We start from the raw sequence: 14548 nt of genomic DNA, 5'->3' as shown, positions 1-14548 counted from the left end.
CCAAATTGTTGGGGGGGGGCATAGGCTCTTAGAGAGGGATGTAAAGCACTGTGAAGCGGTATATAAGTCTAAGTGCTATTGCTACTACTATTGCCCTTCCTTCCTTCCTTCCTTCCTTCCTTCCATCCATCCATCCATCCATCCATCCATCCATCCATCCATCCATGATGCACAGTGGTTAGAATGCAGCATTGGGGGTGATATGCTGACTCTGTACACAGCTAGAGAGGGCTGCAAATGACTCAACACCAAAGGCGCATGGAACGCTGTTACCTTCCCACCAAAGATTGTCCCTATTTTTCTACTTGCATTTTTTACGTGCTTTCGAACTGCTAGATTGGCAGAAGCTGGGACAAGTCACAGGAGCTCTCGCTGTTATGCGGCGCTAGGGATTCGAACCTCTGAACTGCTGACCTTCTGATCGACAAGCTCAGTGTCTTAGCCATTGAGCCACCAAGTCTCTTAAACTATCAGAGTCAATCCCTATTTTTGTACAGAGCTTAGAGAGGGCTGTGAAGTGGTATATAAGTCTAAGTGCTATGGGTGTTGACTCAGCTTTCCATCCTTCCCAGGTCGGAATCGTTGGGGGCAAGATCCTGACTTTGTAAACAGCTTAGAGGTGGTGCAGTGGTTAAATGCAGCACTGCAGGCTACTGCTACTGCTAGATCAGCAGTTCAGCGGTTCAAATCTCACCGGCTCAGGGTTGACTCATCCTTCCATCCTTCCAAGGTGGGTAAAATGAGGACCCAGATTGTTGGGGGCAATATGCTGACTCTCTGTAAACCGCTTAGAGAGGGCTGAAAGCCCTATGAAGCGGTATATAAGTCTACTGCTTAGAGCCGGCTGTAAAGCAGCGTATATAAGTGTTGTTAAGGTGAGGAAGGCTGCGGGGGGGCAGGGGGGGAGCGAGAACTCTTTCCCCTCGCGGCCCGTGGGGCGGGGTGTGTGTCTCCTTCCAATCTAACACCCTCCCTCCCAAGTCCCACCCAGGGAAATCTTAGGACCGAGCGGGTGCATTGAATCCGGCGCCGTCCGTTGGTCTCCTTGGCCATCGCCAATCCTTGGCTGCCCCGAGGATGATGGCTGCCCCGTGGGCCACACCCGGGACAGCACCCACCGGAGCCGCCGCCCCGCGTGGGAAGGGGAGGAAGGGGGAAAGCGCTCTGCACGTGCTCTGCAGAGCCCTCGTCCAGGCGGCGGCTGCAGCAAGCAAGCTCGGTCCCGGGTGCGGGCGCTCGTCCCCGGTTTCCAAACCCCCCCCCTTCCTCCCCCGCGCGCGTGTCCGCGCTCGAGGAGGGGTGGGGCCGGCGGAGATGCCCTCCCCCCCGCTTGGTTCCCGGCCCGCCTGCCCGCGGGCGGGGGCAAGGAGCGGCGGCGATGCGGCGGCGGCGAATCCGGCGGCTCGGAGCTGGGCAGCAGCGCGGCGGCGGGGCCCCGACGGAGCTCGCTCCGCACCGAAGGCTCGGCGATGCTCCACGGCTTCCCATCGCCGCCGTCGCCGCAATAACAGCCGCCGCAGGAAGATCAGCAGCATCGCGTGGCCAAGATGGGCAACTCCCCGCCGGTGATGCTGGGGAAGACGCCGCGCGGGAAGCGACTCCAGCGGACCGCCGCCGTCTCGCCTTCCTCCTCCTCTTCCTCGCCGGCCACGCTGGCCGAGCCGCCAACAGGTAGAGTCGGGGGGTCGACCTGCAAAGGGGGAGAAAGCCGTCTTCAGCCTTTGGCCGAGCCACCTGGAGCTTTGCGAAGGTGTGTGTGTGTGTGTGACTACAATTCCCATCATGCGACGCCCCAGGTGGGAGAAAGGGCCGCCGTTGCCCCTTCTTCCCTCCAAGGCGGGCGGGGGGATGAGAGAGACTCTCTCGGGCGTCAGAAGTTCAAAGCCCTGAGCGCCAGCAAGGGTCGCGGGAGGTTGGGCTCAAAAGCCGATTCACACGTTCACAAGCGGAGGGCCAGGAATGGGGTTGTTAAAGCCGGCACCTGCCGGCTTGCACAGCACATTCCTCCTTGCAAGGCACAGTTCTCTCCTCCCCCCCTCTGTCCATGCCACCCCCACCCCCCCCACGCACACAAAACTCCTGAGCTGCTAGCAAATGGTTGTGAGAATCAGAAGAATCCAGGGATGGGTTGATTGCCCTTAGGAAGAAGGTCAGAAGAAGGATGCTGAAAGGAGGACCTCGGGATGCCTCTTGCAAGGCCTGGAGGCAAATCGGGGACCAGGGCTCTGAGCTACAGAGAGGAGGGGATGGAAAGGAAGGGGGAGTGGGGGGGGGAGGAAATTAACTCTTGTCTGCCTGGAGGCTTTTCCAAGAATTCTCTCTTTCCTCCAAGCCAAATGGACCCTAGGGATGTACTACCTGGTATCCACCAGGATACAATCCTAACCGGATGCTGTGTTTGCTAGCTTAAAAGGTGTTAGTTTTGTTGGCTGTTCTCGGCAAATCCAGAACCCTGGGTATTGCATTGTAAATCCAGAAACTCTGGGGCTATTGCACCACAAATCCAGAAACTCTGGGGCTGTTGCACCACAAATCCAGAAACTCTGAGGCTGTTGCATCACAAATCCAGAAACTCTGGGGCTATCCTGGTTTATGGCTCTTCGTACTTAACATGTTGTGTGAACATGCAGCTATAGGAGTTTCCATTTAAGAAGCAGAGATTGGCGTCTTTCCGATGCTTGGAAATAATCACACCCCGCAGCCATAAAACAGGAACACATTGTATCCTGAAGATGGCCCATCTGTTGTGTTATGCCTGCATGTTTGGGATACGTATAGACTTATAAAGGATTGAAAAGAATTGGGAAGATGTTCTTTGGATTTTACACCCCACATTCTGGGGTGTTTTTTTTTTTAAAACTGATATCCTGCAGAGCTGATTTGCATAACTGCCTTCATCCTTCTTGTCTGGAAGGAGCGAACAGGTTGAGATCCTCATCATGCTTTCTATAGGAAAGTGATTATTTTATACTTATTTAAATACCGGTCCCTTTTTTTTGCTACGCAGTTCCATTAAAGCCGTGTTAAATATTTTATTTATCCCATTCAATTGTGTCTGCTATTTGGAGACTGCATAGACAGACATATCCCTGTAATTTCCATGCCAAGGTTCCCGCCTCCCCATCCCCCCCAAGTGGCTTGCCATTGCTTCCTTCCTAGGGCTGAGAGAAAGTGACTGGCCCAAGGTCACCGATCTGGCTTTGTACCAAAGGTGAAACTAGAAGTCACAGTCTCCCAGTTTCTACCCTGGCGCTTTTAACCCTTACACCAAAACTGGCTCTTATGTTAAATCTGAGGAGATATGGACGATGGGAATAAGTTCAACCTTGTAGCAAGGAAAATGCAATTCTGTTCGAACGGGAGAGCTGAACTGGGTTTAATCTGCCTATTATTTTTTTTACTTATCCCTGCTTTGCTTCCTGGAAGAGAACAAGTCTCCTTCAAGATGAGCCTTGATCATTTCATGAATGTAGGAGTGTTGGTTCTTTTTGAAAAAATTTGCAACACAAAAGGAGGCTGCCTTTATGCACAAATGTTTCCTCTTGATTTTCCTGCCTAGTCTAAAGCTCTGAGCTTTTTCCTTGAGGTCTCCCATTCAAACATTCACCAAACTCAGCTCTGCTTAACTGCTGAGATCGCCTGCTGCCCCTCCCGTCCCCCCCCCCCCCGTTTGCAATTTCTTCCCCATTCAAGGGTGTTTGAAAGTAACCGTTTCCCTTTCCCTGGTGCTAGGAAGGTCATGTACTGCTAATCCTCAGCTTACGACCACAGGTTTGGAGTGGAAGTTTGGTTGCTAAGCGATGAAGTCATCGAGGAAGTCATCACACGACCAGACCCCGTGTTATGACAATTTTTTTTAGCATGCTTGTTAAGAAGATCACCTGTTCGTTAAGTGATTCACATGGCCATCAAGTCAACTTAGCTTCTCCAGTCAACTTGGCTTTCTTGGAAACTGGTTGGTAAAGGTTCCCCTCCAACATATGTGCTAGTTGTTCCCGACTCTAGGGGGTGGTGCTCATCTCCTTTTCAAAGCCGAAGAGCCAGCGCTGTCTGAAGATGTCTCCCTCGTCATGTGGCCGGCGTGACTAAACGCCGAAGGTGCACGGAACGCTGTTACCTTCCCACCAAAGGTGGTTCCTATTTTTCTACTTGCATTTTTTACCTGCTTTTGAACTGCTAGGTTGGCAGAAGCTGGGACAAGCAACGGGAGCTCACTCCGTTACGCGGCGCTAGGGATTCGAACCGCTGAACTGCGGACCTTTCTGATCGACAAGCTCAGCATCTTAGCCACTGAGCCAACGCGTCCCATGGAAACTAGTTGGGAAGGTTGTAAATCATGATCGCATGGCTGTCAGACGCCAGTCAGTAACCAAACACCTAGATCGTGACCATGTGACTGTGAAGGTGGTGTGACAGTCATAATTTCAATGTAGGGGTCCTAAATCACTTTTTTGGAGGCCTGTTGTAACTTCAAACCATTGTTAAAGGGATGGTCATAAATCAAGGACTACCTGAACCGAAATATGTTAGATCTTTTGCGACCTTCAGTGTTGAAATCTGTTGGAACAGGAAGAGTTACTGCAGATTCTAGCTACATACCAAATAGATGTGAGGAGTTCCTGCCAGGACATCATTGTTCCATCCCTCATCTCTTTGTGTTGGGAGAAATAGTATGGTGTAGTGGTTAGAATGCAGGAGGGGAAGGGTTTGTTTTTTTAACCTCCTGTATTTTGAGAAGAAATATGAGAAGGTTTTTCCTTCTCCTCTTCTCTTCTTTCTCTCACCTCTTCATCTTCCTCCTGTTTGTATCTTAGAATTTATCACTTGTTTGCAACCTATGATTGTATCTTATGATCTATGAACTTACCACTTTGTCGTTTGTATGCACACTGAGAGCTTATGTACCGGAGACAAATTCCTTGTGTGTCCAAACACACTTGGCCAATAAAGAATATTCTGATTCCAGTTTTCTGGAATCGGTTCAAGGCTTAATATGTTGCCCCGAAACCTGTTTGGTAAATGTATGGCTCAATATATTTTGGGAATGTAGAAAATGATTTTGTTCAGCAACCAAGCTGAATGTGTTGTTTGCCATTTAGCTAGTGTTGTTAGCTTACACTTCATTGTGTTGAGTGGGTTTGCAAAGAAGGCCATGCATCAACATGTGCAAACACAGTGTGCTGCTCATGGGGTCCCTTAGGAGCAACCAAGTCAGCTTCCTTGATGAATGAAATAATCCTGAATTACTAAGTGGATGCAAATATAGGTAGTCCTCAACTTACGACTACCACTACAGCCTTGGAACAAGTGACTCACAACCTCCTATTCTCACTTACAATTCTCACTCCACCCCTGTGTTTACCTGATCACAATTGGGGCACTTGGAAACCAACTCTTCATTGACGATGAAGTGATTTCCAGCAAAAAATAATAATAATAATAATCAATCATTGGGAAAATTCCCATTGCTTAATGACTGCTTGATTCACTTAATAACTGCTTAATTTGTTTTCTTTTAATGGGTTCTACCACAAAACCGCGGACGACAAAATCGCGGTCGACGAAAGCGCGTATGTGACGTCATCACAGCACGACGAAAAAGATCGAAAAAGATCGAAAAATGTAAAAATAAAGGTAAAACCTTCCCCTAACCCCCCCAAACCTAACCCTAAACCTAACCCTTAACCTAACCCTAAACCTAACCCTAAACCTAACCCTTAACGTAACGAAAAACCTAACGCTAACCCTTAACCTAACGCTAAACGTAACGCTAACGCTCTAACCCTAACCCTAACCCTTAGCCTAACCCTAACCCTAACCCTTAACCTAACCCTTACCTTTATGTGAATCGGCTTGCTGTAATTTAATTTTTATTTCAATTTTTCGATCTTTTTCGTCGCGTTGTGATGACGTCACATACGCGATTTCCTTGACCGCGCTTTTGTGGAACGCGCTTTTGACGGGTCATGCTTTTAATGACCCTGTAACCCCTTGAATCAGGGTGGAGTCGGGGTGACGGAATGGAGCTGAGCATTTACTGGCTGGATGCCCTTCCTGATGCCCGTGCGGAGCTCACGGCAAATATTTTCTCTTTGCGCCCAGACGGGGAAATATCTAAGGTCGAACCCACAGCTTCCTGATTGCGAAGTGAGAACGCCACCTCTAGGCCACCACACTCTTCACTTAATAACTGCTTAATAATAGTCATAAAATTGGGTCCACTTATGGACAATAATCTACAATGAAAATTTCCGTCCCAAGGAAATCGAGAACTACATGTCTGTTACCTGAGTGTAGGGAGGAAAAAATGGATTGAAATGGAAGCACAGGAAGCTGTTTTTTACTGAGTCGCATTCTGACTCATCAAGTTGAATCTCTTGGACTCGAGTGGGATTTTTTTCAGCCCAGCTGAGAGATTTCAAGAATGAAATCCTGCTGTAAAAATAATATTTCTCTGCTGTAAAGCTAGGATTGGTTTGATGGCAAGATATATTGGGGGGCAGGGGGGAATCCAGCAACTTTTACTAGGTGGTGAAATAAAATTCAGCTGTGCAATCCATCCACAAAACACCCTTGGCCTGGTTACTAAATTAACTCATTTTCTGAAACTGAACAGCACACATTAAAGTAGGCAACATTAATATGGAGCTATGGAGCAGTGTTTCTCAACCACACCGACTTTAAGCGGTGTGGCCTTCAACTCCCAGAATTCCCCAGCCAGCAATGCAGTCCCCCACACAACTGGAAATGAATTGATGTTGCCCTCTTGCAGGGAGAACTCCTGGTGGCCTCCCATCCAGTGCTAATCAGTTACTCCCATTCGAACCATACTTAATTCTTCTTGATATCAACCAAGCTACGTTAGATTACAGACATTTTATTAGCCAAACTAGATAACATCATCAGTGCTAGGAGGAAGTGGGATTTACGACGGGTGATGTTACCTAGTTCAGGTAATGAAATGTATGTAAGAAAATAACCAAGGTCAGAGAGCACCAAGGATCCCACAGGCCTCCTCTTCTTCCTCCTCCTCTTCCTCTCCCACTCCCTTCTAGCACTGATGATGTTACCTAGTTTGGGTAATGGAATGTCTACAAGAAAACAACCAAGCTCAGAGAGCATCAAGGACCCCACATTTCAACGCTGAGCTACAAATATTCTCCTTGATTCTCCCAATATTTCTAACTGATGGCCTCTGAGGGAATCGGCATGCAAAGATAATCCTCATTGTCTACGTCGCTATTGTTATTTCTACTGTTATTCGGTTAAGTCATGCATGCAAATGCACAAATACGTTCATTCACCAAACAGAACTGGCAACCACCTGAATGCAGAGGCACATAATCCTTGAAGGGGAGGGGGAGGGAGAGAGGGTGGGAGGGATCAGGAACTGCCCCCCTCCCCCAATCAATCAATCACACACACCCTTCCTCCCTTTTGTTCCCCTCCATCTCTGTGCCTTTAAGAAGCCTCTTTTGGAAACAAAAACTCAACATCCGAAAGGCATTGGTGGGTAGGTGGGTGGGCGGGAGATCTGTAAGCTGTTGCCATGGTGCCCGGGTGATTGCTTTTAGCCTGCTAATTAGCAGGCAGAGACAGCAAATCGCAAGGTGTATGTGAGCAGGGTGGCGGAAGTGATGCTCGAGCCGATTGGCTGTCGATTGGGGAGGGGAGAGGCTGGCTGTTTATTTTCTTATCTGCCTCCTGCAGTGCAGGTGAGGGGAGGGGAGCTTAAGCCACCATTAGGGGGGGGGAGAAATTGAGCTGGAAAGACCAGCCAGGCTATGGAAAAAAAATATTTGCATGTTGACTCAGAGAAAGTTGTAAAAGGTCATCCCACCTCCATCCGTCCCTCCCTCCTTTTTTTTAAAAAAAAAACATCCATAGCTGGAAGCTGATTCAATTTGGTTTTCAACTTCTAATGCAGGAGTGTCCAGCTGTAAGACTCGTGGCCTTCAATTCCTGCTGGCTGGGGAATTCTGGGAGTTGAAGTCCACCAGTCTTCAAAGTTGCCAAGTTGGACACCCCTGTTCTCAGGTGTTTCTATGTAGGGCAGAGGGATTCCAGCCTCCTTTTGAATCCGCGGCGCCAAAGAATGTTGATCTCCTTTCGCTGATTTGTTCAGGCTTGACGAGCGGGTTCAGTTGGCTTTGGAGGTGCCAAAATTTGGCTTCCGGTGCCAAGGAATTGCCCAAGCCCTTCCTTGGGAAAGTTGGAGGACTATCCTTCTTTTAATTTCACAGGACTTAGGAATGAAGGTGAAAGAGACTGAACTTGTCAGCTGAAGAGATGACAGCCCAAGTCCAACACCTGAGCACACAGGGGGAGCTCCTGTTGTTTGCTCCAACTTCTTCCCACCTAGCGGTTCGAAAGCAAGCAAATGCAAGTAGATAAGTAGGTACAACTTTGGTGGGAAGGTAACAATGTTCCATGCACCTTTTACCATGTAACCATGCTGGTTACATGACCGTGGAAATTGTCATCGGACAATGCTGGCTCCCTCGGCCAAGAAATGGAGATGAGCACTATGTCCTAAAGTTGGACACGACATGATAGGGTAGGGGTCGGCAACCTTAAACACTCAAAGAGCCACAAAGGTCTTAACCGGAAGCCCCCCCCTTCAATTCTGGAGCCAACCGGAAGTCTGGTTCCCCCACCATAGAGTCTCCTCCTACTGCGGCATCCTTTTTCCTCTACCTGTCCTAACCGAAGGCCCTATCAATTGTGGAGCCGATCGACGACAGGGAGCCACAGCAGAGGAATGAAAGAGCCACATGTGGCTCCAGAGCTATGTTTTGCTGACCCCTGGGATAGGGGAAATCTTTACTGTAATCTTTTAGGAATGAAGGGTGTTGGCGGACCCTTTGCAGACATCCAAGGCCTGAAAAGGAGAAGCAGGCTTGCAATGTAGTTTCTCCTTTTTCTGCTCTCCTAATTTGATTTTGTTTCAGTCCAACTTTTCAGCCATGCCTTTGCTGGGATGCAGCATTCCAGGAACGTTGTGTCTCCATGTAAGAAAGCAGGAAAAAAAGAAGGGCCTGGGGAATATAAATGCAATTCATACCATCTCCAGCCCCGAGTGCCCCCCCTCCCCATTTCTACATTTTTTTTCCTTTCCCAAATTCCTCTTAATGTGTCATTCTCAACTGAGTGGAAAGTAAAAGTTTGTTCATTTTTACAATACGCTTTAAGTACAGGCTCAGGATTTAGAAGGTATGCTAAGCATTTCAGGGCTATTTAAAAAAGCAAGTTTCTAGCCCTCAGGGCTGTGAAAACAAGCCTTAAAAAAAAGCGGGACATTTCTGGTGAAATCCCAGAAGCCGACAAAGGAGAGGAGTTACAAACGAATCAGGATTTCCAGCAATCTGAAGGGATGAAGGAAGGAGAGATTGAACATATAGAGAGAGAGGGAGCCAAATGCTTTGGCGATCCTTGTTTTGGGGGCTCTGCGGCTGTTTTGTGTAATATCTACACAGCCTTGGGCACATATCTCAAAATTCATTTCTGCAAAGATAGGACTGGGGGAGGGGGGAGACATTTTTTCACTAAGAGCCCTTGGGCCATGCCTGATTACTAAGCACTCAAGGAATGGCTTTGCTCCAGGAAGGTGTTTTCCTTGCAGTGATTAAACTCCGATTGCCAGAAAGAAGTTTTTCAGCAATTGAATTCCTTCCCTCTGGAGAACAATCCTGATTCTACATTTAACACAATTTGCTGTGTGTGTGTGTGTGTGTAGACTCCTATGGTTGGAGAGGAAAGAGGAAGCATTTGGGGTATCCATTACCTTCCCAGTTCCTCCTTTGCGAGCCTGCTGGGGTACCAAACCCATCCCAGCTCTTCTTGCTAGCTTCTAAATCATTTCTCCAGCTAAATGGAGATTCGCATAAGGTAGCAAGCACCAAACCAACAACACCCATACTAATGGGGACTGGAGGCCGAAACATATGAAGAACGGTTGCTGGAACTGAGTATGTCTAGTTTAATGAAAAGAAGGACTAGGGGAGACATGACAGCACTCTTCCAATATCTCAGGGGCTGCCACAAAGAAGAGGGAGTCAAACTATTTTCCAAGGCACTTGAGGGTAGAACAAGAAGCAATGGGTGGAAACTAATCAAGGAGAGAAGCAACTTAGAACTAAGGAGAAATTTCCTGACAGTTAGAACAATTAATCAGTGGAACAGCTTGCCTCCAGAAGTTGTGAATGCTCCAACACTGGAAGTTTTTAAGAAGAGATTAAATAACCATTTGTCTGAAGTGGTGTAGGGTTTCCTGCCTAAGCAGGGGGTTGGACTAGAAGACCTCCAAAGTCCCTTCCAACTCTGTAATTGTATTCCTATCCTATTCCTATCCCTATCCTATTCCTATCCTATTCCTATCCTATTCCTATCCTATTCCTATCCTATTCCTATCCATTCCATTCTATTCCATTCTATTCCATTCCATTCTATTGGCTTAGCTCAATATATGTATGTGGTTGTGAAGAGTTGCAGCCCGGGTTTACGACTTTAACCCCGAATGCAAAAGCCACCCATTATGATTTATTTTAGTGTGTTGTGGTTAAAGAAGGCTTAGCCTCATGTGATGTGCAGACCAGAGCACTGAGTGCGACTATCTCTTTGGCTCAACGTTGTCTTCTATTCTTGAGTGGGGCCTCTCTCACCACCTACTACCAGATGCTGCCAGTTGGAGAAATTGGCAGCTGAAAAAAAAAAAAGGACTCTTTGCACTAGCTTGTATTCTCATTCTGAAGAGGTGGGGAAACTTGTTACAAGGTAAAAACGCAGGTATCAAGAGGTCCAACCATGTTTTTGGTTAAAAAGGAAGAAAAACCTTGGGAATGCCTGAATCCTTTGTGCACTCTAGTATTTTGTTCTGTCTGTGCAACATTTAACACGTTTGCACGTTTGCTTAAGTAAAGCCGCTCAAACCCAGTCTCTTCCTATACAGGTAGTCCTCAACTTACGACCACAATTGAGTCCAAAACCTACGTGCCTAAGCGAGAAGTTTGTTAAGCGAGCTTTGCCATCGTTTTACGACTTTTCTCGCCGCGTATGTTCGGTGAATCCCTGCCGTTGTTAACTGGGTCATGTTAAGTGAATCTGTTTTCCCCATATGGAAGGTCCCCGAATGGGGAATCCCCTGACCCTGGGACGCTGCGACCGTCATAAATGTGAGTCGGTGCTCGAGCATCTGAATGCAAATCACCTGTCCGTGGGGATGCTGCAACGGGCTCATACGTGTGAAAAATGGCCATCGCTCGCTTTTTTTCCAGTGGCGTTGTAATTTGGAACAGTCACTAGCAATAGCAATAGCAATAGCAATAGCAGTTAGATTTATATACCACTTCATAGGGCTTGCAGCCCTCTCTAAGCGGTTTACAGAGTCAGCATATTGCCCCCAACAACAATCCAGGTTCTCATTTTACCCACCTCGGAAGGATGGAAGGCTGAGTCAACCCTGAGCCAGTGAGATTTGAACAGCCGAACTGCAGAACTGCAGTCAGCTGAAGTAGCCTGCAGTGCTGCATTTAACCACTGCGCCACCTCGGCTCTTACTAAATGAACTGTTGTAAGTTGAGGACTACCAGCAACTGGAGGCCCTGAAGTCCAAAACTACTTTCTGAAGCAGAATCGTTTGGTTTTCCACAGAAGGGGCCGACTGGAAGCCTGAGTGGAAATTCACTCGGTAGTACCTGTCGGCTTCTTAAAAGTGAGGATGAGGCTGTTATACTTTTACTTTAGCCCAAAATGCTTCCGGGGTTCAAACCCTGGTGTTTCCCAAAACTTGGGAAAGTCAAAAACTGCAACTGACTTTCTAGCCAGCTCAGAATCTGCCCGCTTCCCTCTTGTTGCTAGGAAGGAAGACGGGACAAGGCAATGACAATGAGAAAGCCGGGAGTTGACTCAAACATCCAAGTCCTGGTGATTTCCTCTCTCCGGCCAGGGGCCGCTGAACGTGGGGGAGGGCGTTGAGCAGCCTCCGGCAGGGAACAAAAGGGACAACTCCCTCCTGGGTTTGCTGGCTCAAGAGGTGGGAGAGTGACCCATCGAGGACAGGGTCTGCGGTGGCCGATATTTCCCCGCTTGCTGTAAGCCAAGATTGGAAGGCAGGAGGTTGCTGAAAGCGGGCTACTGGGAAACAATTGGAGTTTTCTGGCGTGCATGCTTGGTGGACTTTTGGAGACCGTCGGTTGCATCGGTGGTTATGGAGAAGACGGGATCTTTGCTTGTGGCTTTCCATCGAGCAGGTAAGAGAGAATTGCTGGTTGGGGGAACGGACAGAGTAGTGGGTGATAGGAAACTCTGATGATGCGTTGCATGCTTGGCGCATGGGATCCTGAATCTTCTTAAACCGTCCTTCTATCAGGATTCCTCGAATTGATCACATGGGCTTGGTGGCTCCCACAACATGACCAAAATCCAAGCCAACAAACCACATCATTCTCCCAGTACACACTCTGGGAATATACATTGTTGACCTGGAGATTGAAAAAGCAATAGTTACCCTGGAATGTTTTATTTCTTGCAGAGGTTTTTTTTTCCCCCAATCCAAAGATTGAATTCAGTCTTCAGCCAAAATCTATCCCTCCTGCTTTTCTACTTAAATAATGCAGAGAGTAGTGTAAGTGAGTAACTCTTTCTCTGGGCAGTTTCCAAGCTACTAAATCTGTTCGGTCCAGACTTAAACCCAGGGGTGGGTTTATGTGGTGTGTTTTTCCCCCCCCCCCATGTCCTAAGTTACCCGTGCAAAGAATGAAAACTGATTGTTCCGAAGCAAGCGAGACAGATATTTTTCTACATGTATCCCGCAGAAGACATTATTTTTAGAAGATTTATTACCTCCTGTATAGAAGTGGGGCAAAGGAAGGCCGCTTCTCAGGAAGTGTTTTCTATGAACGTTATAAAGATACGTTGCTTTTAAAAAGCAGATGAAAACTCTGTGTTGGGTTTTTGAAAACAGGCTGTTACAGACTAGTGTGTTAGGTACAGCTGTATAGTGCGGTGATTAAAGTGTTGAAAGAGATTGGATCATACCAAAGTTATACTCACCCTTCAGCCACAAATGATTTCTGGGTGACTTTGGGTGAAGCAGTGCCTACCTTATAGGGTTGGCAGGGTGATGTCTGCCATTACCCTGACAACGAAAGAGCGTATAGCCAAGGCTCTGTTTTTTCCAGTTGCAATGGATGGCTGTGAAGTTGGACCATAAGGAAGGCTGAGCACCAAAGAATTGAGGCCTTTGAACTCTGGTGCTGGAGAAGACTCCCACGAATCCCTTGGACTGCAAGGCAATCAAACTGGTCAGTCCTAGTGGAGATCAACTGTGACTGCTCTTTAGAAGGCCAAATCCTGAAGATGAAACTCAAACACTTTGACCACCTAATGAGAAGGAAGGACTCACTGGAGAAGAGCCTAATGCTGGGAACGATGGAGGGCAAAAGAAGAAGGGGACGACAGAGAATGAGGTGGCTGGATGGAGTCACCCAAGCAGTTGGCGTGAGCTTTGAGAAAGGAAATAAAAATGCACCGCAGATTCTCTCCATGAGAAATCGCTGTTGAGAAAATGCCCCAGTTTACTCCTTTCACTGGCAGAAGATCAAAGACACAAGAAAGGGACGAGTAAGGTCATCTCTTCACTTGTAGTTAAGATCAGCGCAAAGCCTAAAGTTATTTCAAATCTCCTTTAGGATTTTACAATCTGCTTGTGACAAAGAGGCCCGAGATTTTTTCCAGCCTGGGAGATCATTGTGTGTGTTTTATACCTGACTCGAAGCAGAGAGTTTGCAACACACACCTGTGTTATATTACAAAGCCCTGGTTATGGTTTCCCGATGCAAATTCTCCCCCTTTTGTGTAGCTGAGATGTTTGCAGTGCTGGGCATGTGAGGGTTGCGTGCATTCCTTCTACATGGGGTTTGTTTAGCGTGTTGCTGTAACTCTTGGGTGTTCTTGTGGCTGGTAGACAAAGCTTCAGTAGAAAAAAAGGGGAACAACTTTCTGATCACAGAAAGAATCTTCGTAGCAGAAAAGATCAGATCTGTTGCTAAGGAGGAAGAAAATGGACATTGTAACAAAAGTGAAAAAAAATAGAATAGAAATAGGATAGAATAGAAATAACAGAGATGTAAGGGACCTTGGAGGTCTTCTAGTCCAACCCTCTGCCTAGGCAGGAAACCCTACACCATTTCAGACAAATGGTTATCCAACATCTTCTTAAAAACTTCCAGTGTTGGGGCATTCACAACTTCTGGAGGCAAGTCGTTCCACTGATTAATTGTTCTCACGGTCAGGAAATTTCTCCTTATATCTAAATTGCTTTTCTCCTTGATTAGTTTCCACCCATTGCTTCTTGTCCTGCCCTCAGGTGCCTTGGAGAATAGTTTGACTCCCTCTTTTTTGTGGCAGTCCCTGAGATATTGGAACCCTGCTACCATGTCCCCCCTTCTTTTCATCAGATTTCATCACGTAAAGTAGACAATCCCTCTCTTGTTCTGAATCCCACTGGCTTGTTTCAGTCCCACCTACCACATGCCCCATAGACTCCCTA

General features: G+C 47.4%; 1 protein-coding gene across 4 annotated transcripts in view; it reads left to right on the top strand.

Annotated features, from left to right (window-relative positions):
* The window catches only part of NHSL2 (NHS like 2), a 118191-nt gene that overhangs the window by 14840 nt on the left and 88803 nt on the right, over nucleotides 1-14548 (top strand). For 2 of the 4 annotated variants that reach the window (XM_087727747.1, XM_087727746.1), the window contains exon 1: nucleotides 1387-1671. The exons of 1 other annotated variant lie outside the window; for it this stretch is intronic. In XM_087727747.1, coding sequence (XP_087583873.1) covers nucleotides 1548-1671 — 124 coding nt within the window. In that variant the 5' untranslated portion in view covers nucleotides 1387-1547. Of the gene's footprint in view, nucleotides 1-1385; nucleotides 1672-14548 lie in introns of those variants that run through there. One more of the 4 variants, XM_087727749.1, reaches the window with a different exon arrangement.

This window comes from Thamnophis sirtalis, unplaced genomic scaffold (genome assembly GCF_051295495.1).
Source record: "Thamnophis sirtalis isolate CommonGarterSnake01/CBP01778 unplaced genomic scaffold, rThaSir2_p1.2 scaffold_13, whole genome shotgun sequence".
In the NCBI taxonomy this organism is placed as follows: Eukaryota; Metazoa; Chordata; class Lepidosauria; order Squamata; family Natricidae; genus Thamnophis; species Thamnophis sirtalis.
The sequence above is the reverse complement of the archived record's forward strand: the minus strand, read 5'-3'. Positions and strand labels throughout refer to the sequence as shown.